This window comes from Mus musculus, chromosome X (assembly GCF_000001635.26).
Source record: "Mus musculus strain C57BL/6J chromosome X, GRCm38.p6 C57BL/6J".
Lineage (NCBI taxonomy): Eukaryota > Metazoa > Chordata > Mammalia > Rodentia > Muridae > Mus > Mus musculus.
Genome location: NC_000086.7, coordinates 48,143,488 through 48,164,862, shown reverse-complemented (window position 1 = coordinate 48,164,862; position 21,375 = coordinate 48,143,488). Strand labels below are relative to the sequence as shown.

At 47.0% G+C, this 21,375-nt stretch overlaps 1 protein-coding gene across 2 annotated transcripts; it reads right to left on the bottom strand.

Moving 5' to 3' along the window:
- Nucleotides 1–3,297: 3,297 nt before the first annotated feature.
- Sash3 (SAM and SH3 domain containing 3) lies at nt 3,298–18,427 on the bottom strand. 2 transcript variants are annotated; one of them, NM_001313749.1, is made up of 8 exons: nt 18,146–18,427; nt 10,242–10,337; nt 9,741–9,887; nt 7,303–7,444; nt 5,982–6,130; nt 5,612–5,821; nt 5,309–5,459; nt 3,298–4,800 (listed from the first exon to the last, which is right to left on the bottom strand). In NM_001313749.1, exons 1-8 carry the CDS (start codon nt 18,200–18,202, stop codon nt 4,607–4,609), a joined length of 1,146 nt encoding a protein of 381 aa, NP_001300678.1. In that variant the 5' UTR covers nt 18,203–18,427; the 3' UTR covers nt 3,298–4,606. The 2 variants fall into 2 exon arrangements, with proteins under 2 accessions (NP_001300678.1, NP_083049.1); NM_028773.4 differs by having other exon boundaries at nt 3,298–4,797.
- Nucleotides 18,428–21,375: the final 2,948 nt, after the last annotated feature.

Genomic DNA, 21,375 nt, shown 5'->3' with positions numbered 1-21,375 from the left:
ACACACACAGACATGGCCTCTGGGCCTATGCTTGAGCTCAGGACTCTGGAAATTAAGACAGGTCAAATAACTGTAACTAATTAACACAGTATGCCAAAAAAATTAATATGTGTAACCATGTTTAATTCTCTAAATGTCCTATTCAACCACTTTTATTAATAGCTCACTATTCCCATGCATTTGTAATTTCCCTGACGTCAAGGAGCTAGTGAGTGTCGGTGACAGACCTTAAAAACTTATTGCCTAGGGTTCTGGGAAAGATGTGCCTTGAAAGAAAGAAGGAAAGAAAGATGGATTGGAGGTGGCAAAGTGGTGCAAAACAGGGACATTCCGATGCAATATTCAGTGTTAAGTACACGCACCAGTATCACAAAGCTAATACTATTATCCCCACTACCTGTTTTTGTTGTTTGAGATGAGGTCTCACTAATATGTAGTTCTGACTGTCCTGGAACTCGATGTGTAGACAAGGCTGGCCTCAAATTCACAACCTCTGCCTCCTGTGTTCTGGGATTAAAGGTGTGTGCCCCCAATCCAGGCCCACTTTCTTGATGTAATGTGGCAGTTGAGGTTTAAGGAAGTTATATGACTTGTTTAAAGTAATCCAGTTAGTAAGAGGCATCTAACATTTGAACTTAGGTTGACCCGAGTTCCAAAAGGCTAGGCCTCACCTTTTCTAGAGGTTGTCCCGGTTTCCTCTGGCTCTGGTTGGGCTCCTGGGCAAAGATCTTCTCTCTTGGACTAGTCTGTCCCCACCCTTTTAAGGGAGACACTGTTTACAGTCCCTTGGGCCTCCAACATCCAGGTTGGGGTGAGAGGGTACAGTCTCCAGCTTGAGATATGGACCACCAAAAGGTCCATATCAGCCTTTTGGACCCCAGATTTGAGTTTGCTGAGCTTAAAGTAAGGGTACTACCATGCATCATCTCCCAACACTTCAGGCAAGAGGGTTTGGCAACCCTGCCTGGAGAAGGATCTTTAGGCTGCCCTGTAGCTTTGCTGGACACTGTTGTTCTTGTCAGTTATATATTTTGGTCTATTGTCTGCATTCTCTGATGCCCCTCTCCTGTTTTTCCTGCGATCACTGGGGCTGTCATGTGCCTACCACCTTTCAGTTTGGAATTGACCTACTGTCCAAAATGAAGCCAGTATTTTTGAACTCTCCTTCTTCTCCTCAGGGCAAGAAAGGGTTTCAAAACATAATTTTCTCATGTGTTTATTTCCCAATATTTACCTTCCTTCATCTTAGCACTAATATAAAAACCATTACCTGGAGTTGTATTGTAAAATCACATGTTTTGACTTTATGGTGTTGGGATAGTGCCCAAGTCCTTGTGCATACTAGGTGAGACAAGCTCTACTGCTGAGCTACATTCCAGCTAGCGTTAATTTTGTTAAACCATATATGTATGTATACGTGCATATTGTTTTGAGACAGGTTCTTGTTCTATAGCACAGGCTGGCCTGGAATTTGCTATGTAGTCTAGGATGACCTCAAAACTCAAGACCCTCTTGCTTAGCCTTCCAAGCATTGTGCATCACCATGTCCAGAAATGTAACTTTTTTTTTTCAAAATGTGACATACTATCCCTTTTTTAGTATACAGAAAGCTATTTAAAAACTTTCACCATTCAAAAAGACCACGTATGTGGAAAGTGAAGCTCTCCCTGGCTCAGTCCAGACTCTCTGCTTTTCACCCTTAGGACTGACCTTGCCAGTTTTTATTCTGTATGTTTTCCTTTTCCTAGATAAACATATAGTACTTTGTCTTTCTTCTTGATATAGCCAACTTTTACAAGAAAGCTGAACATATATAATTTAAAATTTTGAGAGTACAGAAAAATCATGAAGATTTCCTTGGGTCATTAGTTTGCTACAACATGCTGCTACTGGAGGCTAACATAGCCTTGCATGAACACATGGTAACGTAATTGGCCATTTGTGTTATTTCTGATTTCTTAGACTTGTTGTGAATATCTTTATCGCGATATCTTTGTACACTCGTGTGACTTCTATGATAAATCATGGAAGAGGAAATGAAAGGCTGTGTCAAAGGGTCAGATTTCTTTTGAAGGGCTCACAGATGTTGCAAAGCTTGTTGGATAGGGGTAAATGTGGGTCTAAGGACATGGAGTTGGTGACTGGAGAGATGGCTCAGTAGTTAAAAGCACTTGTTCTTGAAGAGGACCTGGATTCAGGTCTCAGCACCAGCAGGGTGACTCCCAAACATGTGTAATTTCTGTTCCAGATGATCCAACACCCTCTTCTGACCTCTCTGGGCACCAGGCACATATATGGTTCATATTTATATATTCACCTATGAAGACAAAGCACTAATACATATAAAATAAGTGTAACTTTTTTCTTTTTTTTTCAGAGCTCAGGACCGAACCCAGGACCTTTTGCTTGCTAGGCAAGCGCTCTACCACTGAGATAAATCTCCAGCCCCAATAAGTGTAATTTTTGAGAGAATATGGGCTTGGTTATCATGTAGACATCTTGCTCTGTGGCTTTCTGGTCACCCTCTCTAACCTCTCAGCTGGTTTCTTCCTCTGTAAATTGGATAATGATGATGAGCATGGTGATGATTGCAATCTCAACATATAAGTGTTCAGTAATGGTAGCAAGGACACAATATTTCTCTGGGCACTTATTTCTTGGGCGAAGATAATGCTCATAGCTTTCTGATACCCAGAGTCACTAGGGGCAGTACGCTTGAACAGCCTAGAGTAGCCTCCTATTTACTCTGGTAGCATATCTCACTCTAATTGGCCCTTCCTAGTTCAGGAAATGCACAAAAAAAGCCCAGGGTCTCCATCACCAGGCCACTTCCAAGGAAGCTGTGACACTTCAGTGTGTCCAGAGTGAGGCTCAGGAGGAAGGCTTTAGAAGACAAGCCCTGCAAATCCTAGCTGTTCTACTTTGGTTCCCTGTAAACCCCCTCCCCAGTGTAGACCCTTCTTCACAGGGATGAAGGAGTTTAAAGGGCTTCTATTGAAGTGATTATGGGAAGAGGGAAGTAGCTCTTCTCCTGCCAGCTCTCACATCCCAACAAGACCTGTGGCTATGGTCATATGAGCCCAGTTCTCAGTAGGGATGTGTGGAAGGATGCACAGAGCCAGCTGTAGCTTTAGATGGAGAATTAGGTTAGCAGAGTCAAGGATACTTGCATCCTCAGGGAGGGGAAAGATGGCCCTGAATGGACAATGAGTGGATATTTTGCTGAGATCAGCTTTAAATTGGGAGTTATCCCTGCCCCAACCCTCTCTCCACAGGAAAGAAAACAGGCGACGGTAATTAAGTTCTATTTATATTTATTGCTACTACTTTGGCTCCCCGCTACTCCTTATGTACATTCAACTCCTTTGCCCAAACTCGAAGTTATGAAAGTCCCTGGTAGTAGTGGATCAGAAGCATGCCCACTTACTAAGCAGGTAGTCCTACCTGTGATGGGCACAGTTGACCCCACTTCAGGAAGGACTGCCCTTGCTATTGGAGTCAAGGGTACCCCAGTAATAGTTGTGATAATCTCCTGATCCTGTGGAGTTAGGACACTAAAACCTTTAGCAGAGCAATGTTGGGTGTAGTGGAGCCTCCAATGTCAATCAAAGGCTCCCTTTGCTTCAGAAGATCCACATAAATGACCAAGCCTGGGTCCATACCAGCATCTGGCTTGCAGGAGGCAGGTGCATCATTGGAAGCCAGGTGTCACCATCTTCAACCAGCCTGTAGGAAATCTCATTTGAAGGAGCCAAGGAACAGGTGGAGACACTTATCATATGAGCTATGGGCATTGTTCTAAGTTGGGAAACAGCGGCACTCAGTTTGGGTCACACAGAAAGGTATGAGATGACTGAGAAGGCAGCGCTATTTCACTGGAAACCCTAGGCCCTTACAGCCTCTTCAAGAAGCCTACTCACTGGTGTCCTGGCTAGCAGGCAGCGGGAGAGCAAATAGTTAAAGGTACACAGTGTCAACTGGTGGGACCCTCAATAACTGCCTATTCGAATCCCGACCAGGATGAAGTCAAAAGAAGCACAGACATAGTTCAAGTCTTGTGACTTAGTGGTCAGACCTCGAAAATGTTGAGAAGGATAGTGGAGAACGGGTGTGAAGGTTCTTTCAAACCTCATTTAAGGAATTCCAAACTCACTTATGTCCACCTGAGATCCTTTGAAGGAGCAAGCTTCCCCAGGGCTTAAAGAGTGCTTTGAGACAGTGGCTTGGCGTCCTTCTTAGAAGCAATGGGACAGTGGTGTGAGGGTAAGAAGGTTTTTGGGGCCGTGATCACATGGCATGGCTAGGTCCCTTGATGCCCCACTTGCATGGCCATAGTGGGAGAATAGGAGGTGCCAGAAGGGGCCATATTGTCAGTCACTGGTGGAGGGAGAGAATCCAAAGGGCAGCATATGCCTTTGGGCAGTCCCTTATCCACTCTATCTGAGCCTGTAGCATCCTGGTAGGGGCCTCAACCATAAGCCTCTCTGGGGAAGCAGGGCCAGATTCTGCACCGGTCCTCTGGTCCTATGCCATTATGGGAGGCCACACCCATCCCTGCAGTCTCTGCAGCTAGGGTTCAGCCTCAGCCTTAAAGGACATTTTCGCATCAAGGTGCCCCAGACAGGGAGAGACCCTGCAGTTGCTCTTCTGTGCCTGCCAGCTCTGCCTCATCACGCCCACTCTCTGAGCCCTCAAAGCAGCCGGAGTCACGTGGGATGTCCACCTTGGGTTCTGACACTGTGTGCGCCACGGGTTCCTGGCTGCTCTCAGCACCCTCTTCAGCCTCTTCACTGCCAGCTGCTGGGAATGAAGAGAAAATGACAGGACTGGGTCTTAAATGGGATGGAGGTGAAGCTAGGGGTGGGATAGCAGCGTGTTTGCAGAAGCCCTCGGTGCCCGGGTCATGGCCTGGGAACACTTAAGCAAGTCTCTTGTAGGCGGGTCAGCTTTTCTGACTCCTTCCACCACCTCTGCTTCCCTTCTCCCAACGTCCAGCATACAAGGTGGGTAGGAGCTGTTCCCAGGCCCAAGAGCTCAAACATCTCCAGCACCAAGCTGGTACCCAGCAGCCTGGACTTGGACTCTGGGGCTATTACCCAGCTTCATGCAAATGCCTTACCTTCTCTGGTCTTAATCGCCCCTCTGATCCAAAAGGGAGTTGGGCCTGATTACCTCTATGACGTATTCCATTCCCCACCCCTACATTTTCCTGGAAACACCAATTCAAGTGTGGAAAGTGCCTTCTTACTGCAAAAGGCGCTCTGGGGCAGAGTACAAACCTATGGCCACCCCTAGTAAAGCCACTCACTGTCATAGTCCAGTAGCAGCTCTGCAGCTGTGAGCAGCTTGGCCCGGTGTTGTGGGTCCATGATGTTCAGCTCATTGAGGTGCGTTTCCCGCAGCTCTTTGAAGTCTTCGAGCGTCTGGTAGCCATTGAGCAGTAGGGTGGATGTGTGTTCCTGGGGGGAGAGGCAGGCGGCCATCAGTCTCCTTTGTAAGCCACCCCTGCCTGGAACCTTTCCTCTGTACATAGCAGTTGTCCCCTTGACCCCATCCCAGTGGCAAGTCTGCCTCCTTTGCTCCCAGACATTAATGCAAGTCCGATTCAAACCTCTAGGCCAATGCGCTCCAGCAGTTCATGCAGAGTCTTGGGCTTGGGCCTCTTGCCTTTGCTCTGTCGGCGACTGGGGCGTACAGGTCCCACAGCCTCCTCGGGTAGCACATCCACGTAGATGAATTTGAAAGAACCCAGCTTGCCATTGAGCAGGCCCAGCCATGTGCCCACAGGTGGCTTTTCAACGATCTGGATCACATCTCCTTTCTGGGGGGGGGGGGTGTGGGTAGGGGTAGGAGAGAAGAAAGCGGGGGAGGAAGGGGTCACTAGGTTTCTGCTGATACTTTCATATTTGGGCTTTTGCTTCCTTTCTTTCTTTCTGGCCGAAGCCTGCCAGGCTCTGGCAGGACTCAGATGCCAACTTTACCTGCAGTTTCAATGAGTCGTGGTCATAAGGGCTGGGAGTGAAGTCAGTGTGGACTCGGGCACGCCCACAGAAAGGCCCCGTGTACTGGGGAGCCGGTGACTCCTCTAGGAAGCTTCCCGAGCCTGGGCCAGGGCTACAGAGTTCACTGCCTGCAGGAGATGGACAGAGAGGAAGCATGTCTTTATCTCAAGGCAGCTGGGCTAGGCAGTGTCTAGCAGGGGCACTACAGGGAGCTCTCAAGGTTTCCACTGGGGCCACAAGCTGTACTCTAGCAGGAAGTGCAGAAGTGATTTGGATCCATCCCTGTAGCCACTCTGGTGAATCATAGCTCTTTACCTCTAGGGCTTTAGACAATGAAGAGCTGGAGAGTTGACTCACAGAGACTAAAGAATGGACAAAACCAGGAAGCCTTTGGGGCCCAGCAAGGCCAATGTCCTACCGAATGAGTTAGGAAATCAGAGGCCAGGTAGACTACGTGACCTCCCCAAGGCCTCTCACGTATACGTGATGGGGCTGGCTCTACTCCACTCCAGGTCTTCCTTCTTACTCTCACTAGACTGCTCTTTCCACACAGGAAGACATACCTTGCAAGGTTCTCTTACTTTCTCAATTTTATAAGACAACTTTTAGTAGCAAGGCCTAATGAAGATGCGGGCATACTTGCTCTACCAGAGAAGGGCAGGATGGTGGGCATTTTAAGTGGATTTCAGTGGGACGTAGAGAGATGTGTCTGTAGAGCCAGAGAAAGAGTGACAAAAGTGGGGTGACCTCCAGGGACTTCTTCAGGCAAGGCACCTCAGGCTAGCCCCTGAACTTCTAGATGTTCAGTGGCGCCATAAGCTCTTGGGCCCAGGAGCATGCCTCTTAAGAACTGAAAACTCTTGTCTCTGGACTTCGAGGTGGGATGGTTCAGACACTCTGGAGGCCGTAGCACATACGTTCCCTTGGACAACTGAGGACAGGCTGGTTTAAGGGGACAATGAGGTGCTTCCTCTGCTCGTGGGCCTCTCAGGGCCTGAGATAACAAGAGGAAGCTCCTGTGAGGCAGATCCGAGTTCAATAGTGGGTCACTTGGCAAAGTCACTTAACTTCCTTGAGCCTCAGTTTTCCACATCAACAAAGTGGGGATAACAGTACTAGTCCTATCACGTTGTGATGAGGATTTAATGTGAAGTGGGTTGAGACGGTTCCAGTAAGCAGAAGACAAATCCACGATTCTCTTTCAACCCTTTCCCAGAAAAGCCCCTGGCACTGCCCCAGTCTGGTTTTGGCAGTGACATGCTCCAGATTTGGCAGGTGTCCACTCACTTCCCCTACTCACCTGTTGATGTCTGGCGGCTGAGAGATGGCGGCTCACGCTCCTCCTGCTCAGTAAAGGCCAGGGCCATCTTCTCAGGCCCGGGGCTGTCCAGGCTGCAGTCTGGAGATGTTGGAGAAGCTGAGCCCTCTTCCAGCGTGTCTCCCTGTAGAAAGAGTGTGGGAGGGTCTGAGAAGCCTTGCTGGGGTAACATAGGCCAAGCCCCCAGTGCAGTGGAACTGGGTATGAGCTTGGTGCAGTTCACAGTTTTGTGACAGGCTCAGTGACCACATTCCGAACCTTAGTTTCCTCTTTTGTAAACTGGGTTGGCAGACCTGGTTTTCCTAGGTTACAGAAAGGGGCACTTAGTGACATACTTTGTCAGCTTCCAGTGCTGATGGACATGAAGAAGAGGCCAGAGCAACAAAGATTGGACTTGGGGCTGTGTGCCTGACCCAGTCAGGCAGATAATTATGTCAAAGAGCAAATGTCCAGATTCTTGTGTGCCAGGCTGGCCTGCCATTTCCTTTAATCCTCGAGGTTATGCCTGAAGAGAAGTGGTGTGGGTGGCCTGCGTTTTCAGATAGTTAACTTTGCCAAGGCCTGTGGGAAACAACTAGGCAGCTTGACTCCAGAGCTCCTCACATCTCGAGTCAGTGCATCTGAGTGCTGTTGGGTACCAGCTGGGACCAGAATAAAAAACACGATGATTTGCCACTTCCTATGTTGTGAATCTGCCCCATCAATGGTCAACACCGGGTACAATTGCGTGTCCCTGGATAAATTCTCAAAAGAGATATCTAGGTTATCTCTGTTGCCTAGATACTTAGACACACACATGTCAGTAGCGTCTGTAAGAATAACAGGTTGTGCTGGAATTAGGGGATGATGAATTTTGAAGATTTTTAGCATCGCCTTTGTCCTAGCTACCTTTATGTCAACTTGTCAGAAGCTAAAAGTCATCAGAGAGGAAGGAGCCTCAGTTATGGAAATGCCTTCGTGAGATCCAGCTGTAAAGCACTTTCTCAATTAGTGATTGACTGGGAGGGCTTTGGTCATGTTACATTATAGCAATGGTAACTCTAATTAGGACAACCTTTGTTTTTAGTAGCATGTAGATTTAAAGCTAGCTCTCTGTGTTTCTCTGTTTCTCTGTCAGTCTCTGTCTCTCTGTCGGTCTCTGTCTCTTTGTCTCTTCTCTCTCTCTGTCTGTCTGTCTCTCTCTCTCTGTGTATGATTGGTAGTGTTGGTGATTAAATCCAGATCTTTGTACATGCTAGACAAGTACTTTACTGCTGATTTCTGTCAGTCTACAGAAGTTGATTTAACAACTGCCTTGCAAAATTCTTGACAATTAACCAACTGCTCTCACAAGCCAGTTGAACTGGCTCGAGTATTCAAGACTCCTATAAGAGTCACAAGCACAAGCATTCTGCTGTGTGCTTTAAGCTTCCAGGGCTGTTCCTACCCCATAGCTCTCTGTATCACCTTCCTCCTTGGGCTGAAGTTAGCAACCTCCATTTTCTTTACAGTCTTTGAGTTAATGATGGTTCAACTGATCTACTTGTCTTTCTTTTAAAGATTTTAAAATGATGTGTGTGTATATAAGAGTGGATGGGATGCTGTTGGTGGGTATATGCATATCAGTGCGAGTGCCTTGGGAGTCCTTGAACTGGAATTACAGGTGCTTTTAAGTCACCTACGATGGTTGTTGGGCAGCAATCTCCCGTTTTCTGAAAGAGCAGTATACACTCTTAACTGCTGAGCCATCCCTTCAGTTAGTTCCACAATCTGTTCGACTTTTTGATGGTTACGAAAGTGATAGCATTCAGTGGGAACCACACTTGAAATCCAATCTTGAATTTGGATCTTTGCCCAAGTTGGCACTATGGAGTGTGAACCTCTCTGGTGATGCTGGGTAGCAGCAGCAAGTCATAGCTCTCCATCAGCCATCAAACCATGAGGGGATGCAAGTGATGCTCTGCACGGTGCTATGGTGTTAAGCTTAGTGGTGTCCAGTAGGTTAGGGGGTATGCATTCGCAACTCATGGCATTGTGAACTTATGGCTTATCAGGATGCAGCCACATGGTAAACAGAAGAGCATCTGTATTTTTCTCTCTATTTTCCTGGAATCAGTCTTCCTTAATTAATCCCATGGGCTTCTTCCAAAGTTTCAAATTGGATTCATATGGTTCAAAAAAGCTCATCTTCCTTTTAGCTACCCATCTTTACAGGAAGCTTCTATTGCCCAGACTTTCATCGTTCCTCAAACACAGTCCTTTCCTGGCCAGCCTTCTGCTGGCAGTAGACTCCCTATCCGCCAGAATCACCTCCATCTCTGCATTGAGCAGCATCTCCTCATTTTAGTAGTGACTATTCGGGTGATCATGCTCACTGCCCTGCCAGAATGGCCTCCTTAGCCCTCCTTGGCCTCAGCCCACCCTTGGATTCCAAGCCTTACCATCTCCTCTGACAAGGCCTTCACCATCATCTTGCCCATCTTCCTGTTCATGGTTCGGGAAATGACTGCCCTCCACTTCTTTCCCAACTTTTTGCCACTCTTCCCAGAATCCTCCGGGGTAAGAACACCTGAATCATCTTCTGGAATCTGTGACAACAAAAGAAGAGGTACAGGGCCATGGTAACGCTGGCATGGATCCAGGTTTTGGTATACAAAAAAAGTCTTCAGGATCCTGAATTAGGTGGAGGTGATTGGAGAATCACCTCGTCCCCATTCTCATCAGGCCCGGTCCTCTTCTCAGCCTTATTAACTTGTGATTTAATTTGCTTTCTGATATGTAATTAATACCTGTAGGATTTTTGGGTGCAGGAATTTGGTGCCTAGGAGAAGTGGCACTGTGTTAAGAAAGCTTTGTCCCAGTAATGCTAATAATCCCTCCTATTTCCCCTTTCCCCTGCCACCCCCCCTCTTCCCAGAAGACAAAGAATCTCTGAAACTCACATTATCATCCAGGTTAAATTCTTTCTCGCTCACCACGGGGGAGCTGGGCTTCGATTTGGCAAAATCCTTGAAGCTGCTGGAGCGCTGAAGTGAGAGCTGGAAAAAGCAGATGCTCTCATCAGTAGCGCTAAAATGATGGCCCCAGGGGTGGATCGCTTCTCCCTCTGGGCACACACGCCCACACCAGGGCTGGGCAGAGCCACAGAAACTGAGAGGCAAAGGGACAAGATGTACCTTTCTTCTATCCCTAGCCACAGAACAATTGACTTCTGGCATCAAATGCTTCATACCTCAATGCAGCTCCAGACTAAACCCTAATTTCTACCACTGAAAGTTTGGTCAGAGAGCCCTGGCATGAAAGATTTAGTGGGTCAGAGCCAATGTATGCTTTAGCATATATGAAAATGCCAGAAGGGAACTCGGTTGAGATCCCTTCCAAAAGCATGCCTCTGGCTTCCACGTGGCTTGTACACTGAGCCAGGTTGCTAACACAGAGATGGGGTAAACACATCCAGGCCTATAGACTGATGAACTCATGTCTCAGAAGAGAAAATCCCACCAGATGCTTGCATGACACTTTCTAGAAAAAAAACACAGACTTACTTACTTATAGAAGGTTCCCATAGATTTGGTTCATAAATGATTGGAGCTAATTCAGTTTAAGAAACCCACCATGTTTTTTCTCTTGACTCATCTCAGCTTTTAACCTCAGCCACAGATGTGAGAACCTGGCAAGTGATGACTTCTGCTACTGTTTGGACTTTGAGGCATGGCCTGTTGTTTGTGTGGATGAGACTATCTACAGGAAGTGATCTTTAACTGTATATACATGTACATGCTGAGATATCAGCCAGAAAACAGGACAGGACAGGTAACTGGGATAGCTGCAGGCACAAAGAGCTGAGGCTAAGCCTGTGTCGTGATAAACAGACAAGACCAGAAGACACACACAGGAACCAGGGTTCACAGATGGCCAGACAGATAGAGTGGGGACAGACTGCAGACACCCAAGATAAGGGCTTGAGGAACCAGAGCTCCAAACCCTGACTAAAGCTGAAGGTTTCACATCCTTCTTCCTACTAAATGGGGGTGTGTCCAGTGACAACCCCCTACCCCAGAGCAGAGGGCAATATCGCCTGCCCCTCAACAAGTGCAATTTGTCCTAACTCCTAAGAGATGTAATGTGGCCTTCTGGTACTTTTTCTGGGTCTTGACCAAAGCTGAATCAGCAACTGGGTTTCAGGGTCATGTATTCCTAGAGGTAGTTGACCAGAAACTAGGTCAGCAGTCAGGCCAAGCAGAAACTAGCTTCATCCGGCCACATACGTGCAGCGCCTGGAGCCTTGGTTGGTCTGTAAGCTCCCTTTGTGATCAAGACCTGGAAAGTGGGACCGTGAGTGTATACACAGAGAGGAATGTCTGACCATGTGGTGATTCCCATGATTCCCATGTGTCGCCTCCATCCTTGGCACCCGCCCACATTATTCTTTACTCTCTTTCTTTCTTTCTTTCCCCGCTCTCCTCTACCTTGCATCTATTTCCTTTTCTTGTATAGTAGGATACAGCTGCCTGGATGACTTCCCTCGAGTATTGCATGGAAAAGAGGGAACAGAGAGAGGGTGGGCACTAGGCTGGCTTGGGCCCAAGAAGAGCAGGCTAGGTTGCTATTTATAGTCTGATGGGGCCTATTGTGGCCTTCCCTCCATAACTGCTTAGCCTAGTCTCCAGACCAGGAGGCTGAGAGTCGCCCCTGAAACCCCAGGGACTTGCGAGGCTGGAAAGCAAGCAGGAGGGTAGATGTGGGGTAGGAAGTTGGCTTTGTTAGGGAAGAGTAAACTCAGTGCTAGGCTGTTCTAATCACAACTCTTTCCCCGGGGCCTTTTCCTGTCATTAATCTGTAGGCTGGGAGGCTGGGAGGAAAGGCCTTTGACTCCCAGGCTCTTGCGATGGCTCCTGTGAACTTAAGCCCAAAGCATAAGAAGACAACCCAAAGGGCCATGAAGATAATTCTGGAGCTTGGGCAGCTGACCACCTCTTAGCCCAAATACATACATACATACATACATACATACATACATACATACATACATACATATGTCAGGCACATACAATCTGTAGGCTATCAATGGCAAGAGTCAGCTAAGGTGGCTTTTTAACTAGGCCTTCCTCTATGTTCAAGGGCAGCCCCAAATATCCTGGTTGACTTTTGCTCACCCTGGGATAACCTAGTCTAGAGATGAGTTGAAATTCACGAGCTCAACATCATCATCGTCGTCGTCGTCATTATCTGTGTTCCCTTTGGGGTGAGAGCTGGCTAGGAGTTGTGCATGCAAGTGAGGAAGCATCACGTTTAAGGAGAGCTTAGACATGATGTTTCTTGAAAACAGCTACACATTGGGCATTGGGCCTTGCTAACTTCAACTCTGGTATGACTGGTATGTGTGGCCTCCCACGACTTATTTAACCTTTCAAACCTCAGTTTCTTCTTTTCTGCCACTGGCCAGCTGTGTGAGTTACTATTTTCTCCGTGCTGCTGTTTCCTCATTAGTAAAACAAAGACAAAAACTTCTGCTACACCGAGCTGCTGTCAAGTTGAACCAAGTACGCATTCAGTGCTGGGAATGTCACTTGACACATTTGTCCTTCCTGGAACACTGGTTTGTGTTCAGCCTTTTGTATGACCCATTTACAAACTCTTAACCTGGACATTTCCCCACAAAAAACACTATACTTGTAGTAATTGCCAGAGAAATCCCCTTTAGACACAGTTTACATGGAGACAACACAAACGCCCATCAGCTGTAGAATGGATTAATTGTATTAGAACCATACAGGAGGACAGAAACCAGCAATGCAATGATCACAACTATTTTCTTTATTTCAAAAAATATGACTAAATCTCACCACACACAGTCGATGAAAACGGCTCTGCTTCCCCCAAAAGTTTGACCCTTGATTCTCCCTACACAAAGTTTAAAGCACAGAGGAACTCATTTAAGCTGTTGGAAGTCAGGAGTTGGGCAGGAGGGTATGTGGGTAACAGGTAGGGCTATGAGAGAAGTTTCTGGAACTTCTTTTTTCCTTTTTTTCTTTCTTCTTTTTGTTTTGTTTTGTTTTTTTTTTTTTTTCAAGACAAGATTTCTCTGTATAGCCCTGGCTGTCCTGGAACTCACTTTGTAGACCAGACTGGCCTTGAACTCAGAGATCCTCCTGCCCCTGCCTCCCAAGTGCTGGGTTTAAAGGCGTGCGCCATCACTACCTGGCGTTTCTGGAATTTCAGAAATGAATTATTTCTTTGAGTGCTGCCTACCTGGGGATATCTATTTTAATGGAAACTCATCATATGGATATCATACTCAGATAAAAAAAATTGTTCCTCTTCTACTATTTTCTTTCTCTCTCTCTTCCTTCCTTCCTTCCTTTCTTCCTTCCTTCCTTCCTTCCTTCTTTCTTATTAAGGTTTATTTATTATTATACATAAGTACACTGTAGCTGTCTTCAGATACACCATAAGAGGGTGTCAGATCTCATTACTGGTGGTTGTAAGCCACTATGTAGTTGCTGGGATTTGAACTCAGGACCTTCAGGAGAGCAGTCAGTACTCTTACCCACTGAGCCATCTTGCCAGCCCCTCCTACTCCATTTTCAAAGGCAGCATCCCTACAGAGATCCTCTCTGATCGCCCCTCATGGCTTCCCCAGTGCGCAAGGTGGCACACCTTTCCTACATATCCCCTGAATTGCCCTCTCAGTTACTTCATTAGTCCATGCCTTAGCCTCTGTGTGTATGGGAAACCATCATAGAAAGGTTAACTACTAGCCATATGCCCAATAGTGTGCCAAGTTCTTCACATGTGATGGCACCCTATTCCAGCATCATCAACTCCATATTATATCCCCAGCTCTCCGTGGAGGAAATGGAGATGCAGAGAAATTAAGTGTTCTAGGCAGAGTCCCATGGCTGGTAGTGGTGACACAAGAGCAGGGCACTCCTAAACCCAGGTCTGGGAACCCTGGAAGGCCACGTGATTAGCATGCTTGTGCCATCTCACAGTTGGTCCCAAGACAAGATAGAAAGAAACTGGGTATAGCGCTGACTACAGGCACTGTTTGCCTGGAGCCTCTAGGAGAACAGGCAGGGACAACTGTGGAGGAAGAACACTGGAATGGCCCCAGGCAGGAGATGGGATAGTCCCTCCACTTGGAGCTAGGAAGCATTTGAATGAGCGAGAGCTAGGGGTAGTCTGAGGTGATGTAATAGAGGATCTGCCCATGGCTCTTCTGGGAGGCCAAGCAGAAACAGTCATGGAAGGTCCTTGCTAGCCACGCCAAGGGATGTAGGCATTCTCTTGTGAATAATGGACAGTCATGAGTTGAATATTATTTACCTATAATGTGTAGAATCAAAAGTCTTCCACATTTCAGATTTTGCTTTTTGAGACAGTGCCTTAAGCAATCCAGGTTGACCTCTAATTTGCTATGTAGCAGAAAATGACTAATATTCATATTAGTTACAAGTCTATGGCTGCTATACTCAGTTTATGTTGTGCTGGGTATGGAACTCAGAGCTCTATGAATACTAGATAAGCATCCTACTAAGTGAGCTACATTGTTAGACCTTCAGATTTAAACAAAATCAAATATTTGCATGCATATATATATATATATAATGAGCTATTTTGGTAATGTGCCATCTAAACATGAATTTCGTATATGTTTCATATAGTCCTTATATACATAGCTTGAAGGTAATTTTATAGAGCACTTATAGTGTGTCTGTTTTGACTGTGACCTTTCATGGGAGGTCAGGTGTGAAATTTTCTACTTGTGGCATCATGTTGATTTTCAAGATCCTTCAGAGTTTGGAGCATTTCATATTTTCATAATAAGGATGCTAACCTATAGTGTAACTACAGAGCATGTGTTGGTGGGGTGTTACTCTAGACCTGTGACATGAGACCCCCACACACACACCCATGGGGAGCAATGTGTTATTATTGGGAAAGAGATAAGAAAGAGACCGAAAGGAAACAACAATGTAGCACTTGAACATGAGCCTGGGTTCTTTGCATTTGCCCTGGCGGGAGGCTAGAAAATAGAGACTCACTGGAAAAGGGCTCTCTTTAGGGAAGACAAATCTAGACCAAATCCCTCTCCACTTCTTAGACCTGGACATGGATGTTTGATGGAAGTAAGAGCAAAAGGAAAGTAGTTGGGACTTGAAGATGATGCAAGTGTCCACAGAGCAGCTAAGGGAGAATCCCTCCCACTCTAGAGCATCCTGCATCCTTATGAACCACAGTAGGTACCATGTTCTGAACCTACTGTAGCAAAGGCCTACTCCCTCCTCTGTTCTGTTGGCTTCTCTCATCTCTCAGTCCACAACTTTCTTGGTGTTCCTTGCAGAGTTCTTCTACTGGAGGGCTGAATCTTGGGCTTGTTACTCTCTCTTAGTGCTTCTGAGATCAGTTATGGGACAAGGGTATGCAGAGAGAAGGAGAGAAGATTCTGAAATTAAGCACCCTGGCTTGGAACGCTGCAACACACTCTCTGTGATAGCTCCAGCAAATGTCCCCAGTCGGAGTGTCCAGTGTGAAATCAGTATATACCTGTCTCTACTCTGAGGTTGCAGTGAAAACTCCGCAAGCTAAACCGTGACTGAGGTACAGAGTGTAGCACGTGGCCGCTGACAAGCCTTCCCTCAGTGTGGCTCTCCATACCGTTAGGCCCTGCTTTCTGTACTTCAAGACTGGGACCTTGGTTTATTCTTTGCTGTGTGTCTGCTCCATCTGGGCTCATGCCAAAGCTAGCACCCCCTTGTAGGCAGAAGCACACACCGGAGAGGGTGCTCTCACAGCTATTATTCCAGTGAGCCCTACCTCCAGAGATCACCTTTTCTTTCAGAGGTGAAGAAACTGAGGCCCAGGGGAAGTACTGTCCAGGCTCCTATGGCAGAATGGGAGCATTCTAACTCCACTTTCTTGCCCTCTCTCCAGTACATTTTCATTGGCTGAAGGAGGAAAAGAGGCAGGAACAGGAGGGAGGAGCTTCCTTTGTCCCTGTATATTCCCTTCTATCACATCACCTCAGTTTCCAAAGGGAAGAGACTTGACTTCAGTCATCTGGCAATCAAAGATGAAGCTGGCTACTGTCTCTGGGCCTTGGGACGATGCCACATCTTCTGGAGGTTTGGTTGTGTTAAGGGCATTTTTATAGTATGGGGCTTGAATATGTAAAGGCAAACTCATCTGGCCTCCTGGAGGCTGCCAGAGGCCCTGGCAGGGGTGAGGTGCAGTTTGTGTGGACTAAAGGATGTGGACCACAGACTTTTCTAGAGGAAACCTGGAGGGATTCCCAGATGCAGGATCTGAGTAACTGGAGCCAAGAGAGAGGAAAGGGGTTTCTTATTCTGTAGGCCTTGGGGCACCTCTACCTGAGGTAGCTGCGGACTCTGGTGTCAGCTCTTTCTCAGACTTTTTCTTCCAGCTTGATTCTGCTGTGGTTTGGGGCCTACCAGGGTCTATATAGCAGTCTCTGTTTTTCTCATGAGCTTGAGAGCAAGGGGAAGTGGCTTTGCTCTTGAGGAGTGGCAGCCAATGACAAGCCTTTGGGGCCTAGTTTTGGCGGGGGTGGGGGGGTGGGGTGACAAGGCCCTGTGTGAATATTCACAAATCTTACCCTTCTCCACCTACCCGCCACTGCGATCTTACAGAAGCAGCTGAAGTGGAGAGAGTACAGCCGAAAGCGGCAGCCACCCAGATCCTGAGAGGTGGGACAGGATGCACACCCCAATGCTCTCAGCCTGTCTCTTAGTTGTCGCCCACTGCCTGGGAACTGTTCTGACAAGGGGGCATCCCCCCACAGTGCACCTGAGTTGAATTCCATGGAAAAATGGATAGGGCACAGTGAGAGTCCTGGAGGCCCCTGATTAAGGCTTGGGTGCTTGGATCTAGTCAGGCCTGCTTTGGACCATTCCTGTGGTCCACTTAGACATGCAGACTGGACAGGCTGATTGCCTGGGAGAGTCCTGACATAAAATGAACTCTATACATACAGCCAGGGAAACCTGGATATCAGAGTCTTCAAGAATCATTCAGTCTAGCTCCTGTCTCAGGAAGATGAACACTTCAGCCATTTTTGACAGCTACCTTCCTTCCTGGACTTTGAAATCCCCTTCCCTCCCCCAACGAACTTTTCCCCCTTAGCTCTCACACCTACTCACCATGCAAGTCATCAGCTCCATTTCTCATTCTTCATAAGTTCACTTGCCCAGAAAGAACCTGTTCAACCCCCCCCACACACACACACACACCACCACCACCACCTGAACTTTACGGCATTTGGGTGGGCTCTTTTCCTGAGTCTGAAATTTACTTACTGCTTCATCTCCAGTGGCCTGGGGGAGATGTTGTAGATCTGAGCCTAGTGGGAAATGGCTATGGCTCCTGCCAAAGAGTTAGGGAGTCTGTGACCACCTTGGCTGGGTAGGCTAGTAGGGCCCTTTGAATGAGGTAGTCCCCAGAGGACACACTCGAGCAAAAGCAACACAGAACCCGAGCTAGAGAGACAAAATTAATTACGCTCTTTGGATTCAATTTGAACACGACATTTTGTAACTCTCCAACTGATGTCTGTGGATTTAACTCTTATGTTCTTCAGTCTATCACTCTAGACTTCCAAAGGCCCAACTCATAGCTCTGTATTCCAGAGTTTAGAAAGTACCTTCAGTACTTTTACTACTCAAGTGAGCGTTGAGCCCCATCCCCTTGCTTTCTGGAAGAACCCTCACGTCCAAGCTCAACATAGAGCCTTGGTTCAACTTCCACCTTCTAAGAGTCCATGAAGGCCTTGGTAGAGAGTGTAGAGGAGAGAAGGAAGGAGTGTACGCTCAAAGATGCGCCTTACCTTTTTCTTCTGAGTGGGCTCTTTGTCACTGGCGTTGGAGGGTTTGCGACGCAACATGGTCCTCTACAGAAATGGCACTCCTGCTCTGTTCTCCAAGGAGCTAAGATGCAAAAATCTCTTGTTAAAGCCTCCCCAGCACCAGCCAGTTGGCACAGCATAGACTGAGCCTGGGGCTGCTACTCTTTACTGCTGCAGTGGCAGCTTGGGGGTGCGGGCCATGGACACCCAGCAGCAGCAGCATACAGGAAACCTTGCCACGTGACCTGCTCTTACAGCAATCATGGCCCCTGCCGGCCTCTAGGGAGGAAGGAAGTCCCAGCTTCAGTCTCCAGAGATTCTGATGCAGACAGACCTTGAGTTGAACAGTCAGAGAAAAGCCCCAATCCTGTTGTCTCCGGTCATCCACTACAGTCCTTTCATGTTCTGGCTTATTTGGGCTTTACACTCACTGACTAAACCTCTGAAATCAGAAGGTGAACAATCTCCCTGCCTGTTGAGTAAATGCCCCCAGTCTATTTGCATCTTCCAAGTCATTACTGCGATCACGATTACCATTACTGTCACTCCTGTGGCCATCATCTTGATGGTTATCACTACTGCTACCATTACCAGATAGCCATTACTACAACCGTGACTACCACCACTCCCCACGCCCCAGCCATCATCCCTCCTACCATCCCTACTGCCGTCAGTATACCTTAGCTATGATTGGTAAAGCTCTCATCTCTTCAGAGATTTCTACTGCTTCATCATCCTTAGAGTGGTCACCTTTACAGATGCTATAGTCATTTCCATGATGCTCTCATCCCTACAACCTTCAATAGCCCTGTATCCACTGTTTCTAAAGCTATCAATCCAGCAACTATCCACATTTCCATCAGCACACATATGGTTTTCAGTCTAGATGAGGTGTGCCTACACACAACAACCCCTCAGGTCATACAAGAACAACTGAGAAATGTTTGAAGGCAATGCCACGTCAACAGCAGGTGCCCCATTCAAAAGGCATTCATCAACTGCCTGGGCATTGCGCCCATCTTGTGGGTTACATTCAGCACATGATGGTGATGATGATGATAATGATGACAATGGCAATGTTGATTTGCAGTGCTTAGGGGTCTCACCTATGGCTTACCCATGCCAGGTAAGTTTACTACCATTGAGCAATTGCGGTAGATGTTTAAGTACTTTCAATGATTCCTGTTCACTACAAAGCAACTGGTATGTATCATTTACACTTTATCAAATACAGATGACAATAAAATGAAATTTCAAAAAAGTCTCCATAATTGGATTTCACACTGTTTAGGTAAATATCCTTTACTGTTTTCAGCACCTAGCACCTCTCTCTAGACAGAAATTTACTTCTTACAAAGAATCACACCCGTACAGGACGAAAAACATTGGTTTGGGGAGATTTGGAAAAATTGGAGGGACAGATAACTAAGGACATATAGAACATTTTGGAGGTGATGAATAAGTTTGTTTATTGTGATTGTGGTAATAGTTTTAGGAATGTCTACATCAGGAAAACTATCTTGAATTTTTAATGAAAATAAACTCCCCATTTCTCCTGCTCAAGGCCTTACTGTGTGTCCCAGGCTGGCTTGGAACTTATGATGAGTGCTGGGATTATAGATGTGGACCACCATGACTGGCCGAACTAGTCTGGAACGGTTATTTTTCATGTGGACATGCGTGTGTATGTGTGCACACTCAGGATGCGTTCTCAGCTGTGCGTTCACATCTGGGGGTAGCAGTCGATGCTCTATTACTCTCTACCTTAGTTTTGGGGAAAGGGGCCCTCGCCACATCTGGAGCTGATGGTTTTCAGCTAGACTGGCTGGCTAGTGACCTTCTGGGATCCATAGGTCTCTGCTTTCCCCATTCAGGGCTGGAGTTATAGATATCTGTCTATCACCCAGCTTTTATGTAGGTTCCAGGGATACAAACTCAAGTATTCGTGCTTTTACAACACGCTCTTTCCTCAACGAATCATCTTCTTAGCCTGAATGATACGATTTTTTTTTTACATGGCTGATTAGCATTCAGTTGTCTGAACCCACAATAATTATCTTGCCTTGGTTGATTTTTTAAAAAATGTACAAGTACTTATTGAATGTCCTTAAGGTAAATACTCAGTCACATGTATAAGTTTATGATTAGGCTAAGTGTCTAGAAAGTTTGGAATTGCTGGGGTAAGGGATGCTCACCGCCCCCCCCCCTTGATTCAAAGATAGTTTTATTCTTACACTAAGAGAATTCTTCAAAGAATGTAGAAGAGAACTATTAAGAATTGAACCCTCAAAGCGACGTGAAACTGAATATTTATTTTCAGTGAGGAGTATATCTTACCTGGTCCATGCCCTGCCTACAACTTTCATTTCCTAACCTCATACATCACTATAAAGAAATCAAACGATTCACCTTTGCAAGGCTTTCGTTTCTGTGACACTTGTGAAATCCTGAGCAAGCCTGTCCTGGCTCCCAAGATGTTCTCGTGACTTCCTCCCTGGGCCCTAAGGCCTTCAGTTCATCTGCCTTTGAGCTAAGGAAAGAAGGTCAAAGTCCATCTCTCTCAAGATAAAACCATATTTCCTCTGGCTCTAGTTCAGCCGAACTACCAGGCTGACTCATGAAAAGATTCTGCGTTCTACAGCCCTTTATTTATTGGCTTGAGTTTTTCGGACGGAAAGTCTTTCCTTGACTGCCTAGGGGTACGAACGTATCAAAGAGCTAAGGCTTCGCAGGATGTTTAGAAGCCCGAAAGCTAGGAGGTGGGATGAGCCATCTAGCCTGTGGGAGTTCAAGTGTGATCCTAGGTTGAAGGTCATCCTTTCCGGAGTCTGGGATAGAATGTTGCTGGCGTTTGTCCAGGGATACCTGAGACTTACCAAGCCTGGGGGGGGGGGGGGGGGATACTTGAGGCTTCGGAGACCAGAAGCCTCGGAAGGTGGGAGCAGCTCACAGAACCTTCCGCGCCTGCTCAGAGTCCCTGGCCAGGCAGGGCTCAGGATGTGCCCGCTTCCTGTTTGCCCAGCCCCCAGCGGCAAGCACAGCTCACAAACTAACCGCAGAACCTTCAGATGCTGTCAGCAACCAGGGTAGGCGTTGGGCTACTGAGGCCTGGGAAAGGGATAGGGGTAAAGTGGGAGGTGAGGGCATTCTGGACAGAATACAGAGGTGGCCGACCCTCCTCAGACAGGCGGGGCAAGTGTTCTCAGCCCCTC